We start from the raw sequence: 22,567 nt of genomic DNA on the forward strand, positions 1-22,567 counted from the left end.
CAGATTTCTATTTTATTTTGGATTTTTTCCCCCAAAGCTGCCAGAAAATTCACACGGAAGGGTGGGTGCAGAACACCAAAACCTGTCAAGTTCTTCGTTTTTTCTAGGTATTGGCAAAAAATTGGAATTTAAAACCATTTGGTAAGGATGATTTGGAAAGAATCTATCCATTCTATTGTATACAGGAATGTAGTGACTAGAGATGCGGAGTCGTTTGGAAACCAATGTTATAATATAATATATATATTTTTACTTAGGAATGAACCAATCAAGTGCCCTTAAACTATAAGAACAGCTGCTGGGGTTGAAGGGGATAAATAAATAAATACAAAAATCTCTCCGGCAGCCTCGGCCTCCGTTCCGGGCCTGGCCCAAAGCGCGTCCGGCCCGGCCCTGCCACGGGGGCGGTGCTGCCGCCTTGTGGGCACAGAGGGGAGCGGGAAGCGCAGTTAGGAGGGCAAAGGGACGCGGCCGGGGTGGAGCGGCCGCCGTGTGGAGCGGTGGATCGGAAGAACGACAGCGGCGGGCCCCGGCGGGGACGGGACGGAGCTGCCATTGCAAGATGGCGGAGCGCCCGCGTACCGGGAGCCTGCGTGAGGCGGGCCGGGCTCCGGCCACACTCAAGATGGCGGCCGCGGCAGGACTCCGGCACCACCCACCCCTAACACATGCGCACAAAAGCGCGTGGCCGAGCGCGGACTACGACTCCCGTGCTGCCTCGCGCGGCAGGCCGGCGCGCTGATTGGACACCGGGGAGGCGGTGCCGCGCGCTAATTGGCTGCGGCCGAGGTTTGAACAGGCGGAAGGCGGCGGAGCAGCAGCGCAGGGTGAGCGAGGTGGGGCGGCCCGGGGGGGATTTTGGGGTCCCAGGGGGAAAATTTGGGGGCTGAGACCCCCTCAGGGAGCTGGGGAGGGTCGGAGGGGTCCGGCGAGGAGGGGGAGAGCCAGAGCAGCGGGTGAGGGATGGGGAGGGGGGTGAAGGCTGCGGGAGGCCTGAGGAGGTGGGGGGGTCTGGGCCTTTATAGGGGTGGAAATGGGGCTGGGGGTGTCAGAAAGTGGGGCCGGGGGCTGTGGGGCCTGGCTGGGAGGGGTCTAGGAGGGATCTGATCCCTTTAGGGGCTGGGGAGTGGGGCTGGGGGCTTGGGGTGGGGAAAGGGATGGGGCTGGGGGTGTCTGGGGTGTCAGGAATTGGGGCTGGGGGCGCTCTGGGGCATTGAGGGGGCAAAGAAGTGGGGCTGGGGGGGCTCTGTGGGGTTTGGGAATCCGGAGGGTTTGGGGGTCTGGGGGATTGGGGCATCTGTGGGTTTGGGGGTTCTGGGGGTCCCACACCTCCCCTTGTTCCCCCCCAGCCCCGCATCACAGAGAAGCCCCTCAGGAGAAGCCCCCGGGATGGCCGAGAAGGACGAAAAGGATGGGAAAGATGGAAATGATGGAAGCACGGACGGCTGGGCCGGCTTCGAGGAGCGCCTGGAGAAGATCAGGGTGAGCAGGGGAGGGCTGGGCTCTGATCCATCCTTTCCTCAGGAAAAACTTGGGGTCTGGGGTCTGATCCCTCCTTTCCTCAGGAAAACCTCTGGATCCCACTGGAGGGTTCTGAGCTGGTTCTGACTCCTTTTCCCAGGAGATGCCCCTCAAGGGTCTCTGCCCTGACCCCAAACCCCCTCTTTTCCCAGGAGATGCATCTTAAGGATCTTTGTTCTGATCTCAAATCCTTCTTTTCCCCAGAAACAACCCTTGAGGAGCTCTGCTCTGATCCCAAACCCCTCTTTTCCCAGGAAATGCATCTCAAGGGTCCCTGCTTTGACCTCAAACCCCTTTTTTCTGAGGAGATGCATCTCAAGGGTCTCTGCCCTGATCCCAATCCTCTCTTTTCTCAGAAACAACCCTGAGGGTCCCTGCCCTGACCCCAATCCCCTTTTCCCCCATAAACAACCCCTGAGGGGTCCCTGCCCTGACCCCAAACCCCTGTTTTCCCCAGAAACAACCCTCAATGGGCTCTGTGCTCACCCCAAACCCCTCTTTTCCCCACAAACAACCCCTCAGGGTCTCTGCCCTGACCCCAATCCCTTTTCCCCATAAACAGCCCCCTCAGGGTCCCTGCCCTGACCCCAAACCCTCTTTTCCCCAGAAACAACCCTCAATGGACTCTGTGCTCACCCCAAACCCCTGTTTTCCCCATGATACAACCCATGAAGGTCTCTGCCCTGACCCCAAACCCCTCTTTTCCACATAAGCAACCCCTCAGGGTCCCTGCCCTGACCCCAAACCCCTCTTTTCCCCAGAAACTACCTCAATGGGCTCTGTGCTCACCCCAAACCCCTCTTTTCCCAGAAACAGCCCCTCAGGGTCCCTGCCCTGACTCCAAACCCCTCTTTTCCCCATAAACAGCCCCTGAGGGTCTCTGCCCTGACCCCAATCCCCTCTTTCCCCAGCACATGCCACCTTAAGGTCTCTGCTCTCACCCCATAAACCCCTCTTTTCCCTGGAAATGCATCTCAAGGGTCCCTGCTTTGACCTCAAACCCTTTTTTCTGAGGAAATGCATCTCAAGGATCTCTGTCCTGACCCCAAACCCCTCTTTTCCCCACAAACAACCCCTGAAGGTCTCTGCCCTAACTCAAACCCCTCTTTTCCCCACAACAACCCCTCAGGGTCTCTGCCCTGACCCCAATCCCCTCTTTTCCCCACAAACAGCCCCTGAGGGGTCCCTGCCCTGACCCCAATCCCCTTTTCCCCCAGGAGAGCCTGCACAGCCCCGGTGCCCCCCAGCCCCGCCGTGCCCGCGCCTGTGACCGTGCCCTGCGCTGGTGCGCGGCCGAGCTGGCACGGCCCGGCGGGCACCCTGCCCACGGCTGCCAGCTCACGGCCCTGGCACTGGAGGCTGCCCAGCTGCACCTGAGGCTGCAGCCCGAGCCCCCCGAGCTGTACCTGGAGAGGATCCTGTTCCACGTGCTGCGCAACGCCGCGCCCTGGGTGAGTCCTGTTTGCCTGCTTGTCCTGTCAGAAAAAATCCCCGAGCAGTGTTAGAGGTGGGGAAAGTTTTAATTGAGTCGTTAACCAAATTATATTATATCCAATTTTATAATTTTTTAAATAAGGGATAATTGGGTTCCAATAATAGCACATAACCAAAAGAAGACCACGGGGTACAGAGTGCAGGGTTCTGGACCCTACCCCACATCAGGTATGAGCTTGCCAAGGGAAGATTCCCCCTTATGTGTTTGTCTAATTATCCCATCATAAAAAACCCCAAGCAATATTAGAGGTAGTGACATTTTAATTGAGTAGTTTACAGCATATATATTGATTATACAATTGGGTTAAAAATCCAGCCATAAGTATATATATATGTATATATATGTGTATATATATGTGTTGTATATATATATATATATATATATATGATAATTGGATCCCAATTATTTTCTGTTCATCACCGTTGTTATGTTTATCTAATTATCCCATCATAAAAACCCCAAACAATATTAGAGGTAGTGACAATTTTAATTGAGTAGTTTACAGCATATATATTGATTATATAATTGGATTAAAAAGCTAGCTATAAGTATATATATATATATATAATTGGGACCCAATTATTTTCTGTTCATCACCATTGTTATGTTTGTCTAATTATTCCATAATAAAAAAACCCGAACAATATTAGAGGTGGTGATAGTTTTGAGTAGTTTAGAAAATATATACTGACGATATAATTGGATTAAAAATCCAACTATTACGTATAGACAATCATATATATATATTTATATGCATACATATACATGTATACATATATTATGTATGCATATATACAATCCACATGGAGGAGTGGGGTCTTCCTCTTCCTCCTCCTTCCTCCTTTCTCTTCCTCCTCCTTCTCTTCCTCCTCCTTTCTCTTCCTCCTCCTTTCTCTTCCTCCTCCTTTCTCTTCTCCTCCTTTCTCTTCCTCCTCCTTTCTCTTCCATCCTCCTTTCTCTTCCTCCTCCTTTCTCTTCCTCCTCCTTTCTCCTCCTCTCCTTTCTCTTCCTCCTCCTTTCTCTTCTTCTCCTTTCTCTTCCTCCTCCTTTCTTCCTCCTCCTTTCTTCCTCCTCCTTTCTCCCTCCTCCCTCCTCCCTCCTCCCTCCTCCTCCCTCCTCCCTCCTCCTCCTTTCTCCTTCCTCCTCCTTTCTTCCTCCTCCTTTCTTCCTCCTCCTTTCTTCCTCCTCCTTTCTTCCTCCTCCCTTCTTCCTCCTTTCTTCCTCCTCCTCCTTTCCTCCTCCTCCTTTCTCCTCCTCCTTTCTTCCTCCTCCTTTCTTCCTCCTCCTTTCTTCCTCCTCCTTTCTCCCTCCTCCCTCCTCCCTCCTCCCTCCTCCTCCTTTCTCCTTCCTCCTCCTTTCTTCCTCCTCCTTTCTTCCTCCTCCTTTCTTCCTCCTCCTTTCTTCCTCCTCCTTTCTTCCTCCTCCCTTCTTCCTCCTTTCTTCCTCCTCCTCCTTTCCTCCTCCTCCTTTCCTCCTCCTCCTTTCCTCCTCCTCCTTTCCTCCTCCTCCTTTCCTCCTCTCCTTTCCTCTCCTTTCCTCCTCCTTCCTCCTCCCCTTCTTCTTCCTCCTCCCTTCTTCCTCCTCCCTTCTTCCTCCTCCCTTCTTCCTCCTTTCTTCCTCCTCCTCCTTTCCTCCTCCTCCTTTCCTCCTCCTCCTTTCCTCCTCCTCCTTTCCTCCTCCTCCTTTCCTCCTCCTCCTTTCCTCCTCCTCCTTTCCTCCTCCTTTCTTCCTCCTCCTTTCTTCCTCCTCCTTTCTTCCTCCTCCTTTCTTCCTCCTCCTTCTTTCTTCCTCCTCCTTCTTTCTTCCTCCTCCTTCTTTCTTCCTCCTCCTTCTTCTTCCTCCTCCTTCTTTCTTCCTCCTCCTTCTTTCTTCCTCCTCCTTCTTTCTTCCTCCTCCTTCTTTCTTCCTCCTCCTTCTTTCTTCCTCCTCCTTCTTTCTTCCTCCTCCTTCTTTCTTCCTCCTCCTTCTTTCTTCCTCTTTTCTCCTTCTTCCTCCTCTCTCCTCCTCCTCTCCTCTTTGCCATTTCACCTTTTTACCTCCCAGCTTTTATTTGTTCCATCACTCCCACACATTCATTTCTTTGATTACTCCCAGACATTAATTTATTAATTCCTGCGTGGGTATTGATCGCAGTTTCCCTTTGTTCCCCGCAGGTGGGCCCTCCCGCCTGGGCCGTGGCCGAGCTGCTGCGGGCGCGGCTCCGGCACTGCCGCCGGCGCCACCGCGACTGGGCCGCCGTGGCCCGGGGCGCCTTCGGGGTGCTCTGGAGATGTGCGGCCGCCGTGGCAGGGCCGGAACGGCCCCGGGAGGAGGGCAGGGCGGTGCTGACGGCCAGGATCCGCGCCCTGCGCTTCCTGCTGCTGCTGGAGTCCCACCAGGAGCAGCTCTGCCCTCGGGAATCCTTCCAGCCGCCGCTCTTCACCTCGCAGAGCGCCCAGCACGCCGCGGCCGCCGCCGCTCTCTACGAGGCTCACAGAGCTCCGTGCCCGCTTTTCTGGCCAGGCAGCTCCAGGAGTTGCTGCTGGACACGCTCAGGGAGGAATCCCCAAAGCCTCCAAGCCTCCAGGACTCCCTGTGCTTCCTGGAGCTCACCCTGGAGCGCTGCCGCCACCTCTGCAAGGCGCGGCGGCCCCGCGACGCTCTGGAGGCCCTGGAAGGTTCCAGAAGGTTCCTGGAGGGAGCTGGGAGTGCTCTGGGAGCCCCTCTGGAGCTGCTGGAGGCCGGCATCCAGCTCAGCCAGGCCCTGCAGGCCAAGGCAGCGGGCGCCGTGGGGCCGGCGCTGAGGCGGGCGGCAGCGGCGCTGGCGGCGGAATGTTCCGGAAGGTTCCTGAAGGTGCTGCTGGAGAGCTCCCAGTTGGTGCTGGGGGCAGCTCGGGGAGGTGCTCAGGAGGGGCCGGGAGCTGCCCCTCGGCCTCCAGGAGCTGCCCGGCATCTGCGGCTTCTGCCAGGGCCACGGGCGTGGCGCTGCGGCGGCTGCTGGCACAGGTGAGGAGGAGGAGGAGGAGGAGGAAGAGCATCTCTGGGATCCCTCAGGGTCACTCTGTGCTGCTCCCAGCCCTGCCAGCAGCTCCTGCACTCTGGAGAATCCCAAATCCCACTTTTCTCCATGCCAGCAGTGGCTCCTGGTGCTCCTGAACCCCTACATCCTGTTTTTCCCTTTCCCTGCTCTTCCTGGACCCCAAATCCCACTGTTCCTTTTCCCTGGCCCCAAATCCCCTTTTTCCTTTTTCCTGGCCCCAAATCCCACTGTTCCTTTTTCCTGGCCCCCAAATCCCACTGTTCCTTTTCCCTGGCCCCCAAATCCCACTGTTCCTTTTTCCTGGCCCCCAAATCCCACTGTTCCTTTTTCCTGGACCCCAAATCCCACTGTTCCTTTTCCCTGGCCCCCAAATCCCACTGTTCCTTTTTCCTGGACCCCAAATCCCACTGTTCCTTTTTCTTGGACCCCAAATCCCACATTGCCTTTTTCCTGGACCCCAAATCCCACTGTTCCTTTTTCCTGGACCCCAAATCCCACATTGCCTTTTTCCTGGACCCCAAATCCCACTGTTCCTTTTTCCTGGACCCCAAATCCCACATTGCCTTTTTCCTGGACCCCAAATCCCACATTTCCTTTTTCCTGGACCCCAAATCCCACTGTTCCTTTTTCCTAGACCCCAAATCCCACATTGCCTTTTTCCTGGCCCCCAAATCCCACTGTTCCTTTTTCCTGGACCCCAAATCCCACTGTTCCTTTTTCCTGGACCCCAAATCCCGCATTTCCTTTTTCCTGGCCCCCAAATCTCACTGTTCCTTTTCCCTGGCCCCCAAATCCCACTGTTCCCTTTTCCCACCCCTTCCTGGGTCCATCTGCATCCTCAGCAAAAGCTCCTAAAGCTCCTGGACCCCCAAATTCCACTTTCCCCATTCCCAGCTCCACCCCACCATTCCCCAATCCCATTGTTCCCCATTCCCAAATCCCATTGTTCCCCATTCCCAAATCCCATTGTTCCCCATTCCCACATCCCATTGTTCCCCATTCCCAAATCCCATTGTTCCCCATTCCCAAACCCCATTGTTCCCCATTCCCAAACCCCATTGTTCCCCATTCCCAAACCCCATTGTTCCCCATTCCCAAACCCCATTGTTCCCCATTCCCAAATCCCATTGTCCCCATTCCCAAATCCCATTGTCCCCATTCCCAAATCCCATTGTTCCCCATTCCCAAATCCCATTGTCCCCATTCCCAAATCCCATTTTTCCCCATTCCCCAATCCCATTTTTCCCCATTCCCAAATCCCATTGTTCCCATTCCCAAATCCCATCGTTCCCCATTCCCAAATCCCATTGTTCCCATTCCCAAATCCCATTGTTCCCCATTCCCAAATCCCATTGTTCCCCATTCCCAAATCCCATTGTTCCCCATTCCCAAATCCCATTGTTCCCCATTCCCAATCCCATTGTTCCCCATTCCCAAATCCCATTGTTCCCCATTCCCAAACCCCATTGTTCCCCATTCCCAAACCCCATTGTTCCCCATTCCCAAATCCCATTGTCCCCATTCCCAAATCCCATTGTCCCCATTCCCAAATCCCATTGTTCCCCATTCCCAAATCCCATTGTCCCCATTCCCAAATCCCATTTTTCCCCATTCCCCAATCCCATTTTTCCCCATTCCCAAATCCCATTGTTCCCATTCCCAAATCCCATCGTTCCCCATTCCCAAATCCCATTGTTCCCAATCCCAAATCCCATTGTCCCCATTCCCAAATCCCTTTTTCCCCATTCCCAAATCCCATTGTTCCCCATTCCCAAATCCCATTGTTCCCCATTCCCAAATCCCATTGTTCCCCATTCCCCAATCCCATTGTTCCCCATTCCCAAATCCCATTGTTCCCCATTCCCAAATCCCATTGTTCCCCATTCCCAAATCCCATTGTTCCCCATTCCCAAATCCCATTGTTCCCCATTCCCAAATCCCATTGTTCCCCATTCCCAAATCCCATTGTTCCCCATTCCCAAATCCCATTGTTCCCCATTCCCAAATCCCATTGTTCCCCATTCCCAAATCACATTGTTCCCCATTCCCAAATCCCATTGTTCCCAATCCCAAACCCCATTGTTCCCCATTCCCAAACCCCATTGTTCCCATTCCCAAATCCCATTGTTCTCCATTCCCAATCCCATTGTTCCCCATTCCCAAATCCCATTGTTCCCCATTCCCAAATCCCATTGTTCCCCATTCCCAAATCCCATTGTTCCCCATTCCCCAATCCCATTGTTCCCCATTCCCCAATCCCATTGTTCCCCATTCCCCAATCCCATTTTCCCCATTCCCAAATCCCATTGTTCCCAATCCCAAATCCCATTGTTCCCCATTCCCAAATCCCATTGTTCCCCATTCCCAAATCCCATTGTTCCCCATTCCCAAATCCCATTGTTCCCCATTCAGGTCCCTGCTGACTCCATCAGGGATCAGGTGGTGCTGACGCAGTTGCTGTTCCAGGGCCTCCAGCTCTTCTCCAACGCCATCCATGAAATATTCCAGCACTGCCAGGCACGGATCCGGATCCTTGGGGGGACTGGGAACCTCTCCTGTGGGATTTGGGCCTGGAATTTTGGGATTGAGCCTCTCCCGTGGGATTTGGGGCTGGAATTTTGGGATGGAGCCTCTCCCGTGGGATTTGGGGCTGGAATTTTGGGATGGAGCCTCTCCCATGGGATTTGGGGCTGGAATTTTGGGATTGAGCCTCTCCTGTGGGATTTGGGGTTGGAAATTTTGGGGTGGAGCCTCTTCTGTGGGATGTGGGGCTGGAATTTTGGGGTGGAGTCTCTCCCATGGGATGTGGGGCTGGAATTTTGGGGATTTGGGCTGGAATTTTGGGGTTGAGTCACCCTGAAAAGGTTCTGGAAGGTGCTGGAGCTTCTCCTGTGGGATTTGGGGTTGGAAATTTTGGGGTGGAGCCTCTTCTGTGGGATTTGGGGCTGGAATTTTGGGATGGAGCCACTCTGGGAACTTCTCCCGTGGGATCTGGGGCTGGAATTTTGGGATTGAGCCTCTCCCGTGGGATTTGGGGCTGGAATTTTGGGATTGAGCCTTTCCCATGGGATGTGGGGCTGGAATTTTGGGGATTGGGGCTGGAATCTGGGGGTTGAGTCACCCTGAAAAGGTTCTGGAAGGTGCTGGAGCTTCTCCTGTGGGATTTGGGGCTGCAATTTTGGGGTGGAGCCTTTCCCATGGGATTCGAGGCTGGAATTTTGGGATGGAGCCTTTCCCATGGGATGTGGGGCTGGAATTTTGGGATGGAGCCACTCTGGGATCTTCTCCTGTGGGATTTGGGGCTGGAATTTTGGGATTGAGCCTTTCCCATGGGATGTGGGGCTGGAATCTTGGGATGGAGCCACTCTGGGATCTTCTCCCGTGGGATGTGGGGTTGGAATTTTGGGATTGAGTCATCCTGGAAAGGTTCTGGAGGGTTCTGGAAGTTTCTCCCGTGGGATGTGGGGCTGGAATTTGGGGCTGGGGGCTCCTGCAGTGTCCTGGCTGAGCTGTGGTGTCCCCACAGCCCTCGGAGGGGCCGGAGCTGGCCCAGGTGACCTCGAGCTGTGTCCAGAGCGTCACCTGGATGCTGCAGGGGCTGCAGGGGCTGCCCGAGGCCGAGAGGGGCAAATTCCTCGATGTCACCGGTCAGTGCCACCCCCTGTGTCCCCTGTGGTCACTGCCACCACGAGGGCTCCTGTCCCCATCCCCTGTGTCCCCTGTGGTCAGTGCCACCCCCTGTGTCCCTCTGTGGTCAGTGCCACCCCCTGTGTCCCCTGTGGTCAGTGCCACCTCCTGTCCCCATCCCCATTGTCCCCAGTGGTCAGTGCCACCTCCTGTCCCCATCCCCTGTGGTCAGTGCCACCACCTGTCCCCATCTCCAGTGGTCAGTGCCACCACCTGTCCCCATCCCTATTGTCCCCAGTGGTCAGTGCCACCCCAGGGCTCTGTGTCCCCATTCCTGGGTGTCCAGGTGGTCACTCAGTGTCCAAGGGTGTTCCCAGGGGTCAGTGCCACCCCTGTCCCCATCCCCAGTGTCCCCAGTGGTCAGTGCCACCCTCTGTCCTCATCCCCTGTGGTCAGTGCCACCTGTTCCCATCTCCAGTGGTCAGTGCCACCACCTGTCCCCATCCCTATTGTCCCCAGTGGTCAGTGCCACCCCAGGGCTCCATGTCCCCAGTGGTCAGTGCCACCTCCTGTCCCCACCCCCAGTGGTCAGTGCCACCTCCTGTCCCCATCCCCATTGTCCCCAGTGGTCAGTGCCACCCCAGGGCTCCGTGTCCCCTCCCTGTCCCGTTGGTCACTCTGTGTCTGGGGGTTGGGGTCAGTTCCTCACAGGGAGCGGTCACTGCAGTGTCCCCTCCCTGTCCCGTCGGTCACTCTGTGTCCGGGGGTTGGGGTCAGTTCCTCACAGGGAGCGGTCACTGCAGTGTCCCCTCCCTGTCCCGTCGGTCACTCTGTGTCCGGGGGTTGGGGTCAGTTCCTCACAGGGAGCGGTCACTGCAGTGTCCCCTCCCTGTCCGGGGGTTGGGGTCAGTTCCTCACCAGGAGCGGTCACTGCAGTGTCCCCTCCCTGTCCCCTCCCCAGCCGTGGTCACCGCCCGCCTGGGCCAGGCCCTGCAGAGCCGGAACGTTCCGGAAGCGGCCGGAGCCGTGTGCGAGCCCCTGTGCCGGGCAGTGCTGGATGGGCATGGCTACAGCTGGGCTGGGGTCACCCCCGAGAGGGTACTGGGGACACTGGGGTGGGCACTGGGAGCACTGGGATGGGGTATGGGGAACTGGGAGCACTGGGATGGGCACTGAGGGTACTGGGATGGGCACTGGGATGGGGTATGGGGAACTGGGAGCACTGGGGGCATGGGGATGGGTATGGGGGCACTGGGGTGGGCACTGGGGCCATGGGGAGGGGGTACTGGGATGGTCACTGGGAGCACTGGGATGGACACTGGGGGTACTGGGATGGGGTATGGGGCACTGGGAGCACTGGGATGGGCACTGGGGGCATGGGGAGGGGGTACTGGGAGCACTGGGATGGGAGGTACAGGAGGCACTGGGAGTGCTGGGATGCAGTACAGGGGCACTGGGATCAGTTGGGGATACCGGGAGGGCTGGAAGCCACTGGGGGTACTGGGAGGGGGTGTGGGATACTGGGGATACTGGGATGGGGAATGGGGTCACTGGGGGTACTGGGAGCCACTGGGGATACTGGGAGGACTGGGATCACTGAGGATACTGGGATCCCTGGGGATGCCTGGGTACACTGGTATCAATGGGCACGCTGGGATCCCTGGGCACGCTGGGATCCCTGGGCACGCTGGGATCTCTGGGCACACTGGGATCTCTGGGCATACTGGGCACACTGGGATCCCTGGGCACACTGGGATCCCTGGGCACACTGGGATCTCTGGGCATACTGGGCACACTGGGATCACTGGGCACACTGGGATCACTGAGGATGCTGGGGTCACCAGGCACACTGGGATCCCTGGGATCCCTGGGCACGCTGGGATCCCTGGGCACACTGGTATCAATGGGATCCCTGGGCACACTGGGATCCCTGGGATCCCTGGGCACGCTGGGATCCCTGGGCACACTGGGATCCCCGGGCACACTGGTATCACTGGGATCTCTGGGATCCCTGGGCACACTGGGATCTCTGGGCATACTGGGCACACTGGGATCACTGGGCACACTGGGATCACTGAGGATGCTGGGGTCACCAGGCACACTGGGATCCCTGGGATCCCTGGGCACGCTGGGATCCCTGGGCACACTGGTATCAATGGGATCCCTGGGCACACTGGGATCCCTGGGATCCCTGGGCACGCTGGGATCCCTGGGCACACTGGGATCCCCGGGCACACTGGTATCACTGGGATCTCTGGGATCCCTGGGCACACTGGTATCAATGGGATCCCTGACATTTCCCTCTCCCACAGCTCCACAGGTGTTTCCGGCTGCAGGTGCAGAGCTGGCGTTGCCAGGGGCGCCCAGAGCGGGCCCTGGACACGCTGGCACAGTGGCTGCTGGCCCTGGGGACGGGGTCCCAGGGCTCGGGGACCCCTTCCCAGGGCTCGGGGACCCCTTCCCAGCCCGTCGCAGGCCAGCCCAGCTCCCTGGTGGCCGAGCTGGTGGCGCTCTGGGCCAGGATCAAGACGGAGGCGGCCAAACAGGGAGCGGAGGAGCTGAGGCTGAGGTGAGGGAAATGGGGATTTGGGATCGGGGAATGGGGGTTTGGGATCGGGAAATGGGGATTTGGGATCAGGGAATGGGATTGGGAAATGGGAGTTTGGGATCGGGGAATGGGATTGGGAAATGGGAGTTTGGGATTGGGGAATGGGGATTTGGGATCAGGGAATGGGATTGGGAAATGGGGGGTTGGGATTGGAGAATGGGGATTTGAGATTGGGATTGGGGAATGGAATGGGGGATCAGGGAATGGGGATTTGGGATTGGGCTTTAGGATTGGGAAATGGGGATTTGGGGTCAGGGAATGGGGTGGGGGATCAGGGAATGAGGGTTTGGGATTGGGGGTTTGGGATCAGGGAATGGGATGGGGAATTGGAATGAGGGAGCAGGAACGGGGGATTGGGACGGGGGATTTGGAGGACAGGATTGGAATGGGGAGAATGGAGTGGGGGGATTGGGATTGGAATGGGATGGGAGAGATTGGGATGGGATTGGAACGGGGTAGGAGGGATGAGATGGGGGATTGGGATTGGAATGGAATGGGATGAGGGAATGAGGTGGGAAGGATTGAGATGAGATTGAAATGGAATGGGATGAGGGATGGGATGGGATTGGGATTGGAATGGGGTAGGAGGGATGAGATGGGGGATTGGAATGAGGGAATGAGGTGGGAAGGATTGAGATGAGATTGAAATGGGGTAAAAGGAATGGGATTGAAATGGGGTGGGAGGGATGGGATTTGGGGATTGGGATTGGAATGGAGCGGGAGGGATTGGGACAGGAGGGATGGGATTGGAATGGGGTAAGAGGGATGGGATTGGGGGATTTGGATTGGAATGGGATGGGATGAGGGAATGAGGTGGGAAGGATTGAGATGAGATTGAAATGGAATGGGATGAGGGATGGGATGGGATTGGGGGATTGGGATTGGAATGGGGTGGGAGGGATGGGATGGGATTGGAACGGGGTAAGAGGAATGAGATGAGGGAGTGGGATTGGAATGGAGCGGGAGGGATTGGGACAGGAGGGATGGGATGGGATTGGAAGATTGGGATTGGAATAGAGCGGGAGGGATTGGGACAGGAGGGATGGGACTGGGGAATCAGGAGCCCCTGGGATGGAGGAATGGGGCTGAAGCTCCCTGCTGCCCCTCACCCCGTCCTGACCCCGCTGTCTGTTCCCGTGACCCCGCTGCTGTCCCAGGACCCTGCGGGACGCCCTGGAGTCGCAGTCCCAGTCCCGGTGCCAGCCCCCGTGTGGGGACGCGCTGCTGCAGCTGCTGCTGGCCGAGCTCCAGGCCTACAAAGGCCTGCGGGGCCCCACGGGGCCGGAGCGCTACAACGTGCTGTGCGACCTGCTGGGGCTGTGGGACCCCGAGGGCAGCTGGGACCCCCCGGCAGCGGGGGAGCCCGGGGGCAACCGGAGCCCCCCGGGAACGCCCGACCCCAACCGGAGCCTGCCCAGGGCGGTGGCGCTGCTGGAGCTGGGACAGCTCCTGTGCAACCACAGCTTCAGTGCTTACACCGAGTGGTGGGTGCTGATCCCAGTCCTCCATCCCAACCCTGATCCCAAACCTGATCCTGATCCTCCATCCCAACCCAGCTCCTGTGCAACCACGGCTTCAGTGCTTACACCGAGTGGTGGGTGCTGAGCCTGACCCTGATCCTGATCTCAATCCTCCATCCCAACCCTGGTCCTGGTCCCAATCCTGGTCCTGATCCTCATCCCAACTCAGCTCCTGTGCAACCACAGCTTCAGTGCTTACACCGAGTGGTGGGTGCTGATCCCAATCCTCCATCCCAACCCTGATCCCAATCCTGATCCTGATCCTCCATCCCAGTCCTGATCCCAACCCTGATCCTGATCCCAATCCTCCATCCCAACCCAGCTCCTGTGCAACCACAGCTTCAGTGCTTGCACCGAACGGTGGGTGCTGAGCCTGACCCTGATCCTGATCCCAATCCTCCATCCCAACCCTGATCCTGATCCCAATCCTCTATCCCAACCCTGATCCCAATCCTGGTCCTGATCCTCCATCCCAACCCAGCTCCTGTGCAACCACAGCTTCAGTGCTTACACTGAGTGGTGGGTGCTGATCCCAATCCTCCATCCCAACCCTGATCCTGATCCCAATCCTGGTCCTGATCCTCCATCCCAACCCTGATCCTGATCCCAATCCTCCACCCCAACCCTGATCCTGATCCTGGTCCTGATCCTCCATCCCAACCCAGCTCCTGTGCAACCACAGCTTCAGTGCCCACACGGACTGGTGGGTGCTGATCCCAATCCTGGTCCTGATCCCAATCCTCCATCCCAACCCTGATCCTGATCCCAATCCTGGTCCTGATCCTCCATCCCAACCCAGCTCCTGTACAACCACAGATTCAGTGCTTACACCGAGTGGTGGGTGCCTCAATCCTCCATCCCAACCCTGATTCCAATCCTCCATCCCAACCCTGATCCTGTGCAACCACAGCTTCAGTGCCCACACGGACTGGTGGGTGCTGATCCCAATCCTCCATCCCAACCCTGATCCTGTGCAACCACAGCTTCAGTGCCCACACAGACTGGTGGGTCCTGATCCCAATCCTGGTCCTGATCCCAATCCTTCATCTCATCCTGATCCCAACCCTCCATCCCAATCTTCCATCCCCACCCTGATCCCAGTCCTGATCCCAACCCTTCATCCCAGTCCTGATCCTGATCCTCAATCCCAATCCTCCATCCCAACCCTGATCCCAACCCTGATCCCAGTCCCTCATCAACCCCAATCCCAATGCTCCATCCTAGTCTTGATCCCAATCCTGATCCCATTCCTCCATCCCAATCTCTCATCTCATTCCCCTTATCTCAAATCCCCAATCCCATTCCCCCATCCCAATACCCCTATCCCATTCCCAGGATTTTGTGAGCTGTTCCCATGATTTTGGGGTCAATTCCCAGGATTTTGGGAGCTGTTCCCATGATTTTGGGGTCAATTCCCGGGATTTTGGGACTCCCTGTTCCCACAGCTCGGCCCTGGACGCCATCCAGGAGTCCCTGAGGCTGCTGGAGTCGCTGGCCCAGAATTCCCAAATCTGCAATTCCCAAATGCGGGATCAGCTCCTGGATGAGCACGCCCAGGCCCTGCTCTGGCTCCACATCTGCACCCTCGAGGCCCTCCTGGAAAAGGTGAGGAGGTTTTCCTGGGATTTGGGGCGTTTTCCTGGGATTTGGGGCGTTTTCCTGGGATTTGGGGCATTTTCCAGGGATTTGGGGCATTTGGGGAACATCCTGGAATTCCCTGCATGTCCCAAACCCATCCCAGGGTGATTTTCCCAGGATTTTTGGGATTTTTGGGATTCCTGGAGTTCCAATCCCTGGCTATGATTTTCCTGGGATTTTGGGGTTCCCTGGGTGTGATTTCCCCAGGTTTTTGGGGATTTTTGGGGATTCTTGGGTTCGATTTTTCCCAGGTTTTTTGGGGATTCCTGGGTTCGATTTTTCCCAGGATTTTTGGGATTTTGGGGATTCCTGGAGTTCCAATCCCTGGCTATGATTTTCCTGGGATTTTGGGGTTCCCCGGGTGTGATTTCACCAGGTTTTTGGGGATTTTGGGGGATTTTGGGGTTCCTTGGGTTCAATTTTTCCCAGGATTTTTGGGGATTCCTGGGTTCGATTTTTCCCAGGATTTTTGGGGATTTTGGGGTTCCCTGGCTTCAATTTCCTCAGGATTTTGGGGGATTTTGGGGATTCCTGGAGTTCCAATCCCTGGCTATGATTTTCCTGGGATTTTGGGGTTCCCTGGGTGTGATTTCCCCAGGTTTTTGGGGATTTTGGGGTTCCTTGGGTTCAATTTTTCCCAGGATTTTTGGGGATTTTTGGGGATTCCTGGGTTCGATTTTTCCCAGGATTTTTGGGGTTCCCTGGGTTTGATTTTTCCCGGGATTTTTGGGGATTCCTGGGTTCAATTTTTCCCGGGTTTTTGGGATTTTTGGGGATTCCTGGGTTTGATTTTTCCCAGGATTTTTGGGGATTCCTGGGTTCGATTTTTCCCAGGATTTTTGGGGATTTTAGGATTCCCTGGGTTCAATTTCCCCAGGATTTTGGGGATTCCTGGAGTTCCAATCCCTGGCTGTGATTTTCCTGGGATTTTGCGGTTCCCTGGGTGTGATTTTTCCCAGGATTTTGAGGATTCCTGGGTTTGATTTTTCCCAGGATTTTTGGGGATTGCTGGGTTTGATTTTTCCCAGGATTTTGGGGCATTTTGGGGATTCCTCGGTTCGATTTTTCCCAGGATTTTGGGGGATTTTGGGGATTCCTGGGTTCGATTTTTCCCAGGATTTTGGGGATTTTTGGGGATTCATGGGTTCGATTTTTCCCGGGATTTTTGGGGATTCCTGGGTTCGATTTTTCCCAGGATTTTGGGGATTCCTGGGTTCGATTTTTCCCAGGATTTTGGGGATTCCTGGGTTCGATTTTTCCCAGGATTTTGGGGATTCCTGGGTGTGATTTTTCCCGGGATTTTTGGGATTCCCATATTTCCCCCTCCTTTCCCAGAGCGTGGCCCGGGATCGCCGGGGCCGGGATCAGGAGGAGCCCCAGGGGGAGCCCGACGGGATTCGCTGCAGCCTCGGCTCCGACCGCGGTGAGAGCACGGGGGAAAGGGGATTTGGGGGTGAAAGGGGGTCCTGGAGGGGTGGGAAGGGGATTTTTGGGGTGAATGATGAGGTTTTGTGGGATGGATGAGGGTCCTGGATGGATGGGAAGAGCTTTTATGGGATCCTGGAAGACTTGGAAGAGGTTTTAGGGTGAGGAAAGAGGTTTTGTGGGATGGATGAAGACCCTGGAGGGGTGGGAAGGGGTTTTGTGGGATGAATAAGGGTCCTGAAGGGGTGGGAAGGGGATTTTTGGGGTGAATGATGAGGTTTTGTGGGATGGATGAGGGTCCTGGAGGGGTGGCAAGAGCTTTTATGGGATCCTGGCAGGTTGGGAAGGGATTTTGTGGGATGGATGAAGATCCTGGAGAGGTGGGAAGGGATTTTTAGGGTGAGGGAAGAGGTTTTGTGGGATGGATGAGGGTCCTGGATGGATGGGAAGAGCTTTTATGGGATCCTGGAAGACTTGGAAGAGGTTTTAGGGTGAGGAAAGAGGTTTTGTGGGATGGATGAAGATCCTGGAGGGGTGGGAAGGGATTTTTGGGGTGAATGATGAGGTTTTGTGGGATGGATGAAGACCCTGGAGGGGTGGGAAAGGGATTTTGGAATGAGGAAAGAGGTTTTGTGGGATTGATGAGGAACCTGGAGGAGCAGGAAGGGGTTTTTTTGGGATGGATGAAGACCCTGGAGGGGTGGGAAGGGATTTTTTTGGGAACCTGGTGGATTGGGATGAGTTTTTCTGGGATTCTGGCAGGTTGGGAAGGCGATTTTGGGATGAATGTTGAGGTTTTGTGGGAGGTATGAAGACCCTGGAGGGGTGGGAAGGGGTTTTGTGGGATCCTGGAAGATTGGGAAGGGGTTTTTGGGATGAATGATGAGGTTTTGTGGGATGGATGAGGGTCCTGGAGGGGTGGCAAGAGCTTTTATGGGATCCTGGCAGGTTAGGAAGGGATTTTTGGGATGAAAGAGGGTCCTGGAGGGGTGGGAAGGGGATTTTTGGGATGAGGAAAGAGGTTTTGTGGGATGGATGAGGGTCCTGGATGGACGGGAAGAGCTTTTATGGGATCCTGGAAGACTGGGAAGAGGTTTTAGGGTGAGGAAAGAGGTTTTGTGGGATGGATGAAGATCCTGGAGGGGTGGGAAGGGGTTTTGTGGGATGAATAAGGGTCCTGGAGGGGTGGGAAGGGGATTTTTGGGATGAGGAAAGAGGTTTTGTGGGATGGATGAGGTTGCTGGAAGGTTGGGGAGGGATTTTTTTGGGATGGATGAGGATCCTGGAGGGGTGAGAAGAACTTTTATGGGATCCTGGTGGATTGGGAAGGGATTTTTTGGGATCCTGGTGGATTGGGAAGGGATTTTTTGGGGATCCTGGTGGATTGGGAAGGGATTTTTTGGAACCCTGATGGATTGGGAAGGGATTTTTTGGAACCCTGATGGATTGGGAAGGGATTTTTTGGAACCCTGATGGATTGGGAAGGGACTTTTTGGGACCCTGATGGATTGGGAAGGGGTTTTGGGATCCTGATGGATTGAGAAGGGTTTGTTTGGGATCTTGTTCGATTGAGATGGGGTTTTTTGGGATCCTGGTGGATTGGGAAGGGATTTTTTGGAACCCTGATGGATTGGGAAGGGATTTTTTTGGAACCCTGATGGATTGGAAAGGGGTTTTGGGATCCTGATGGATTGAGAAGGTTTGTTTGGGATCTTGTTCGATGAGACGGGGTTTTTTGGGATCCTGGAAGGTTGAGAAGAGCTTTTATGGGATCCTGGAAGATTGGGAAGGGATATTTGGAACCCTGATGGATTGGGAAGTGATTTTTTGAACCCTGATGGATTGGGAAGGGATTTTTTGGGATCCTGGTGATTGGGAAGGGATTTCTTGGGATCCTGATGGATTAGGGATTTTTTGGAACCCTGATGGATTGGGAAGGGATTTTTTGGAACCCTGATGGATCGGGAAGGGATTTTTTGGAACCCTGATGGATTGGGAAGGGATTTTTTGGAACCCTGATGGATTGGGAAGGGATTTTTTGGGATCCTGGTGGATTAGAAAGGATTTTTTTGGGATCCTGGAAGATTGGGAAGAGCCCTTCCAGCTCCCCAGGATTATCCCACTTTGGGACAAACACCAGTGGGATAATGAAACCTTTTTGGGGGATCCCCCCTGATCCCCGTGTGCCCCCAGCCCTGTGCAAGCCCCTGACGAGGCCTTTTCCCTGTGGAAGAAGCTTCTGGAACATCCCGGAGTCCCCTCCGTGCGCAGCCCCGAGCAGACCCTGAGCTCCCTGCAGCTCCTGGCAGCGCTCTACCGGCTCCAGGACAGGGTGAGGAGGAGGAGGAGGAGGAGGAGGAGGAGGAGGAAGGACAGGGTCGGGAAGAGGAGGAGGAAGGCAGGAAGAGGTTGGGATGAGGAGGAGGAAGGCAGGAAGAGGTTGGGATGAGGAGGAGGAAGGTTGGGATGAGGAGGAGGAAGGCAGGAAGAGGTTGGGATGAAGAGGAGAAGGCAGGAAGAGGTTGGGATGAAGAGGAGGAAGGCAGAAAGAGGAGGAGGAAGAAGGAGAGAGGTTGGGATGAGGAGGAGGAAGAAGGAGAGGGTTTGGGGTGAGGAAGAGGAAGGCAGGAAGAGTTTGAGATGAGGAGGAGGAGGAAGGACAGGGTTTGGGAAGAGGAGGAGGAAGGCAGGAAGAGGTTGGGATGAGGAGGAGGAGGAAGAAGGAGAGGGTTTGGGAAGAGGAGGAGGAAGGCAGGAAGAGGTTGGGATGAGGAGGAGGAAGAAGGAGAGAGTTTGGGGTGAGGAGGAGGAAGGCAGGAAGAGGTCGGAATGAGGAGGAGGAAGAAGGAGAGAGGTTGGGATGAGGAGGAGGAAGGTTGGGAAGAGGAGGAGGAAGGCAGGAAGAGGTCGGAATGAGGAGGAGGAAGAAGGAGAGGGTTGGGGTGAGGAGGAGGAAGGCAGGAAGAGGTCGGAATGAGGAGGAGGAAGAAGGAGAGGGTTTGGGATGAGGAGGAGGAAGGCAGGAAGAGGTTGGGATGAAGAGGGAGGGAATTTGGGGCAAAGAGGAGGAAAAGGGAAAGAGTTTGGAGATGTGGAAGAGGAGGAAGGAGAGAGTTTGGGATGAGGAAGAGGAAGGAATTTGGGACGATGAGGAGGAGAAGGAACGAGCGGTTTTGAGGATGAGGAAGGAGGCGAGGATTTGGGATGAGGAAGGAATTTGGGATGACGAGGAGGAAGAAGAGAGTTCTGAGATGAAGAGGATGAAGAGGAGGGAGTGAATTTGGGATGATGAAGAGAAAGAAGGAGAGAGTTTGGGATGAGGAAGAGGAAGGAATTTGGGACGATGACGAGGAGAAGAAGGAGCGAGCGGTTTTGAGGATGAGGAGGAGGAAGGAGGCGAGGATTTGGGATGAGGAAGAGGAAGGAATTTGGTACGACAAGAAGAAGGAGCGAGTGGTTTTGAGGATGAGGAGAGGCTTTGGGATGAGGAGGAGGAAGGAATTTGGACGAGGAGGAGGAGGATGAGGCTGAGGAAGGAGGGGAGGCTTTGGGATGAGGAGGAGGCTGAGGCTGAGGAAGGAGGGGAGGCTTTGGGGTGAGCAGCAGCGGAGGGGCTGTTCTGGGGTCCCCGGGCTGTTCTGGGGTCCCCGGGCTGTTCTGGGGTCCCGGGTGTTTCGGGGCTCACCCGAGGATCCCCCGGCAGCCCCTGCAGGCCCTGCAGAGCTCGCGGCTGCTGCTCGCGCTGTGCCGGCGCCTCGGGGACGCGCCGGGGGCGGCCGAGGCCCTGAGCCGGATCTGCGGGAGCCTGCTGGAGCTGGGGAGCGCGGGGCAGGCACAGGTAGGAAATGGGAAACCCTGGGAGTGGCCTGGGAAACCCTGGGAGTGGCCTGGGAAATCCTGGGAATGGCTGGGAATGGCCTGGGAATGTCCTGGGAAATACTGGGAAATCTGGGAATGGCCTGAGGATGGCCTGGGAAACCCTGGGAGTGTCCTGGGAAACCCTGGGAGTGTCCTAGGAAATCTGGGAATGGCTGGGAAACCCTGGGAGTGGCCTGGGACATCCTGGGGGAGCCTTGGGCAGGCCCAGGTTGGGCCGGGAAAATGGGAGTGTCCTGGGAATGGCTGGGGAATCCTGGGAATGGCCTGGGAATGGCTGGGAATGGCTGGGAAATCCTGGGGAGCACTGGGCAGGCGCAGGTAGGGCTGGGAAACCCTGGGAGTGGCCTGGGAAATCCTGGGAATGGCCTGGGAATGTCCTGAGAGTGTCCTGGGAATGGCCTGGGAATGGCCTGGGAAACCCTGGGAATGGCCTGGGAATGGCTGGGAAACCCTGAGAGTGTCCTGGGAAATCCTGGGAGTGTCCTGGGAAATCCTGGGAATGGCCTGGGAGTGTCCTGGGAATGGCTGGGAAATCTGGGGATGGCCTGGGAATGGCTGGGAAATGGGGATGGCCTGGGAATGTCCTGGGAAATCTGGGAATGGCCTGGGAAAAATGGGAATGGCCTGGGAGTGTCCTGGGAATGGCCTGGGAAATCCTGGGGAGCCCTGGGCAGGCCCAGGTAGGGCCGGGAAAAATGGGAATGCCTGGACATCCTGGAATGGCTGGGAAACCCTGGGAGTGTCCTGGGAAATCCTGGGAATGGCCTGGGAAATCTGGGGATGGCCTGGGGATGGTCTGGGAATGGCCTGGGGATGGCAGGGAAATCCTGGGAATGGCCTGGGAAATCTGGGAATGGCTGGGAAATCCTGGGGATGGCTGGGAAATCTGGGAATGGCCTGGGGATGTCCTGAGAGTGTCCTGGGAATGGCCTGGGAATGGTCTGGGAATGGCTGGGAAATCCTGGGAGTGGCCTGGGAAATCTGGGAATGGCCTGGGGATGGCCTGGGAAATCCTGGGAATGCCTGGGAAATCCTGGGAATGGCTGGGGAATCCTGGGAATGGCCTGGGACATCCTGGGAGTGTCCTGGAATGGCCTGGGCAGGCCTAGGTAGGGCTGGGAAAAATGGGAATGGCCTGGGAGTGTCCCGGGAATGTCCTGGGAATGGCCTGGAAATCCTGGGAGTGTCCTAGGAAATCTGGGGATGGCCTGGGAATGGCCTGGGACATCCTGGGAAATCTGGGAATGGCCTGGGAGTGGCCTGGGAAATCCTGGGAATGGCCTGGGAAATCTGGGGATGGCCTGGGGATGGCCTGGGAAATCCTGGGAATGGCTGGGAATGCCTGGGAGTGTCCTAGGAAATCCTGGGAAACCCTGCTGATCCATGCGTGGCATTCCCAGGTTTTCCTGGAGGAGCTGGAATTTTGCCTGGAGGAGGACGAGGGCCCCGAGGATTCCCGGCTGCTCCTGCGCCACTCGCGGCTCCTGCTGCGCAGCCAGCTCTGCTGCCTCCAGAAAAAGGCAAAAAAAATGGGGATTTCCTCCAAAAAAATATAAAAAATTGGGGAATTTTGAGGTGGGGGGTTTGGGGTAAGGGGAGTGGGAGGGGATAAAAGGACTGGGATGGGTGGGATTGAGATGGGATCAACCCCATGACCCCAAATCCCATTTTTGCCCCCATTTTTTCCCCAATTTTTCCCCTTTTTTTCTCAAATTTTTCCCCAAGATTTCCTATTTTTCCAGGCAAATCAGGGCATGGCCCTGCTGCTGGAAGGGAATTGGGATGAGGGAATGGGATAAAAGGACTGGGATGTAATAAAAGGACTGGGATGGGTA

General features: G+C 56.0%; 1 protein-coding gene across 1 annotated transcript in view; it reads left to right on the plus strand.

Annotated features, from left to right (window-relative positions):
* Positions 1 to 682: 682 nt before the first annotated feature.
* The window catches only part of ESPL1 (extra spindle pole bodies like 1, separase), a 55,535-nt gene continuing 33,650 nt past the window's right edge, over positions 683 to 22,567 (plus strand). The window contains 16 exon segments of the mRNA XM_074530561.1: positions 683 to 827; positions 1,350 to 1,482; positions 2,739 to 2,972; positions 5,170 to 5,497; positions 5,500 to 5,849; positions 5,852 to 6,001; positions 8,448 to 8,552; positions 9,562 to 9,682; positions 10,624 to 10,760; positions 11,975 to 12,231; positions 13,428 to 13,754; positions 15,236 to 15,395; positions 16,766 to 16,851; positions 19,047 to 19,185; positions 20,557 to 20,691; positions 22,133 to 22,246. Of these exon segments, the coding sequence (XP_074386662.1) occupies positions 1,390 to 1,482; positions 2,739 to 2,972; positions 5,170 to 5,497; positions 5,500 to 5,849; positions 5,852 to 6,001; positions 8,448 to 8,552; positions 9,562 to 9,682; positions 10,624 to 10,760; positions 11,975 to 12,231; positions 13,428 to 13,754; positions 15,236 to 15,395; positions 16,766 to 16,851; positions 19,047 to 19,185; positions 20,557 to 20,691; positions 22,133 to 22,246 (2,736 nt within the window). The 5' untranslated portion in view covers positions 683 to 827; positions 1,350 to 1,389.

Source organism: Zonotrichia albicollis, chromosome 33 (genome assembly GCF_047830755.1).
Source record: "Zonotrichia albicollis isolate bZonAlb1 chromosome 33, bZonAlb1.hap1, whole genome shotgun sequence".
Taxonomy (NCBI): domain Eukaryota; kingdom Metazoa; phylum Chordata; class Aves; order Passeriformes; family Passerellidae; genus Zonotrichia; species Zonotrichia albicollis.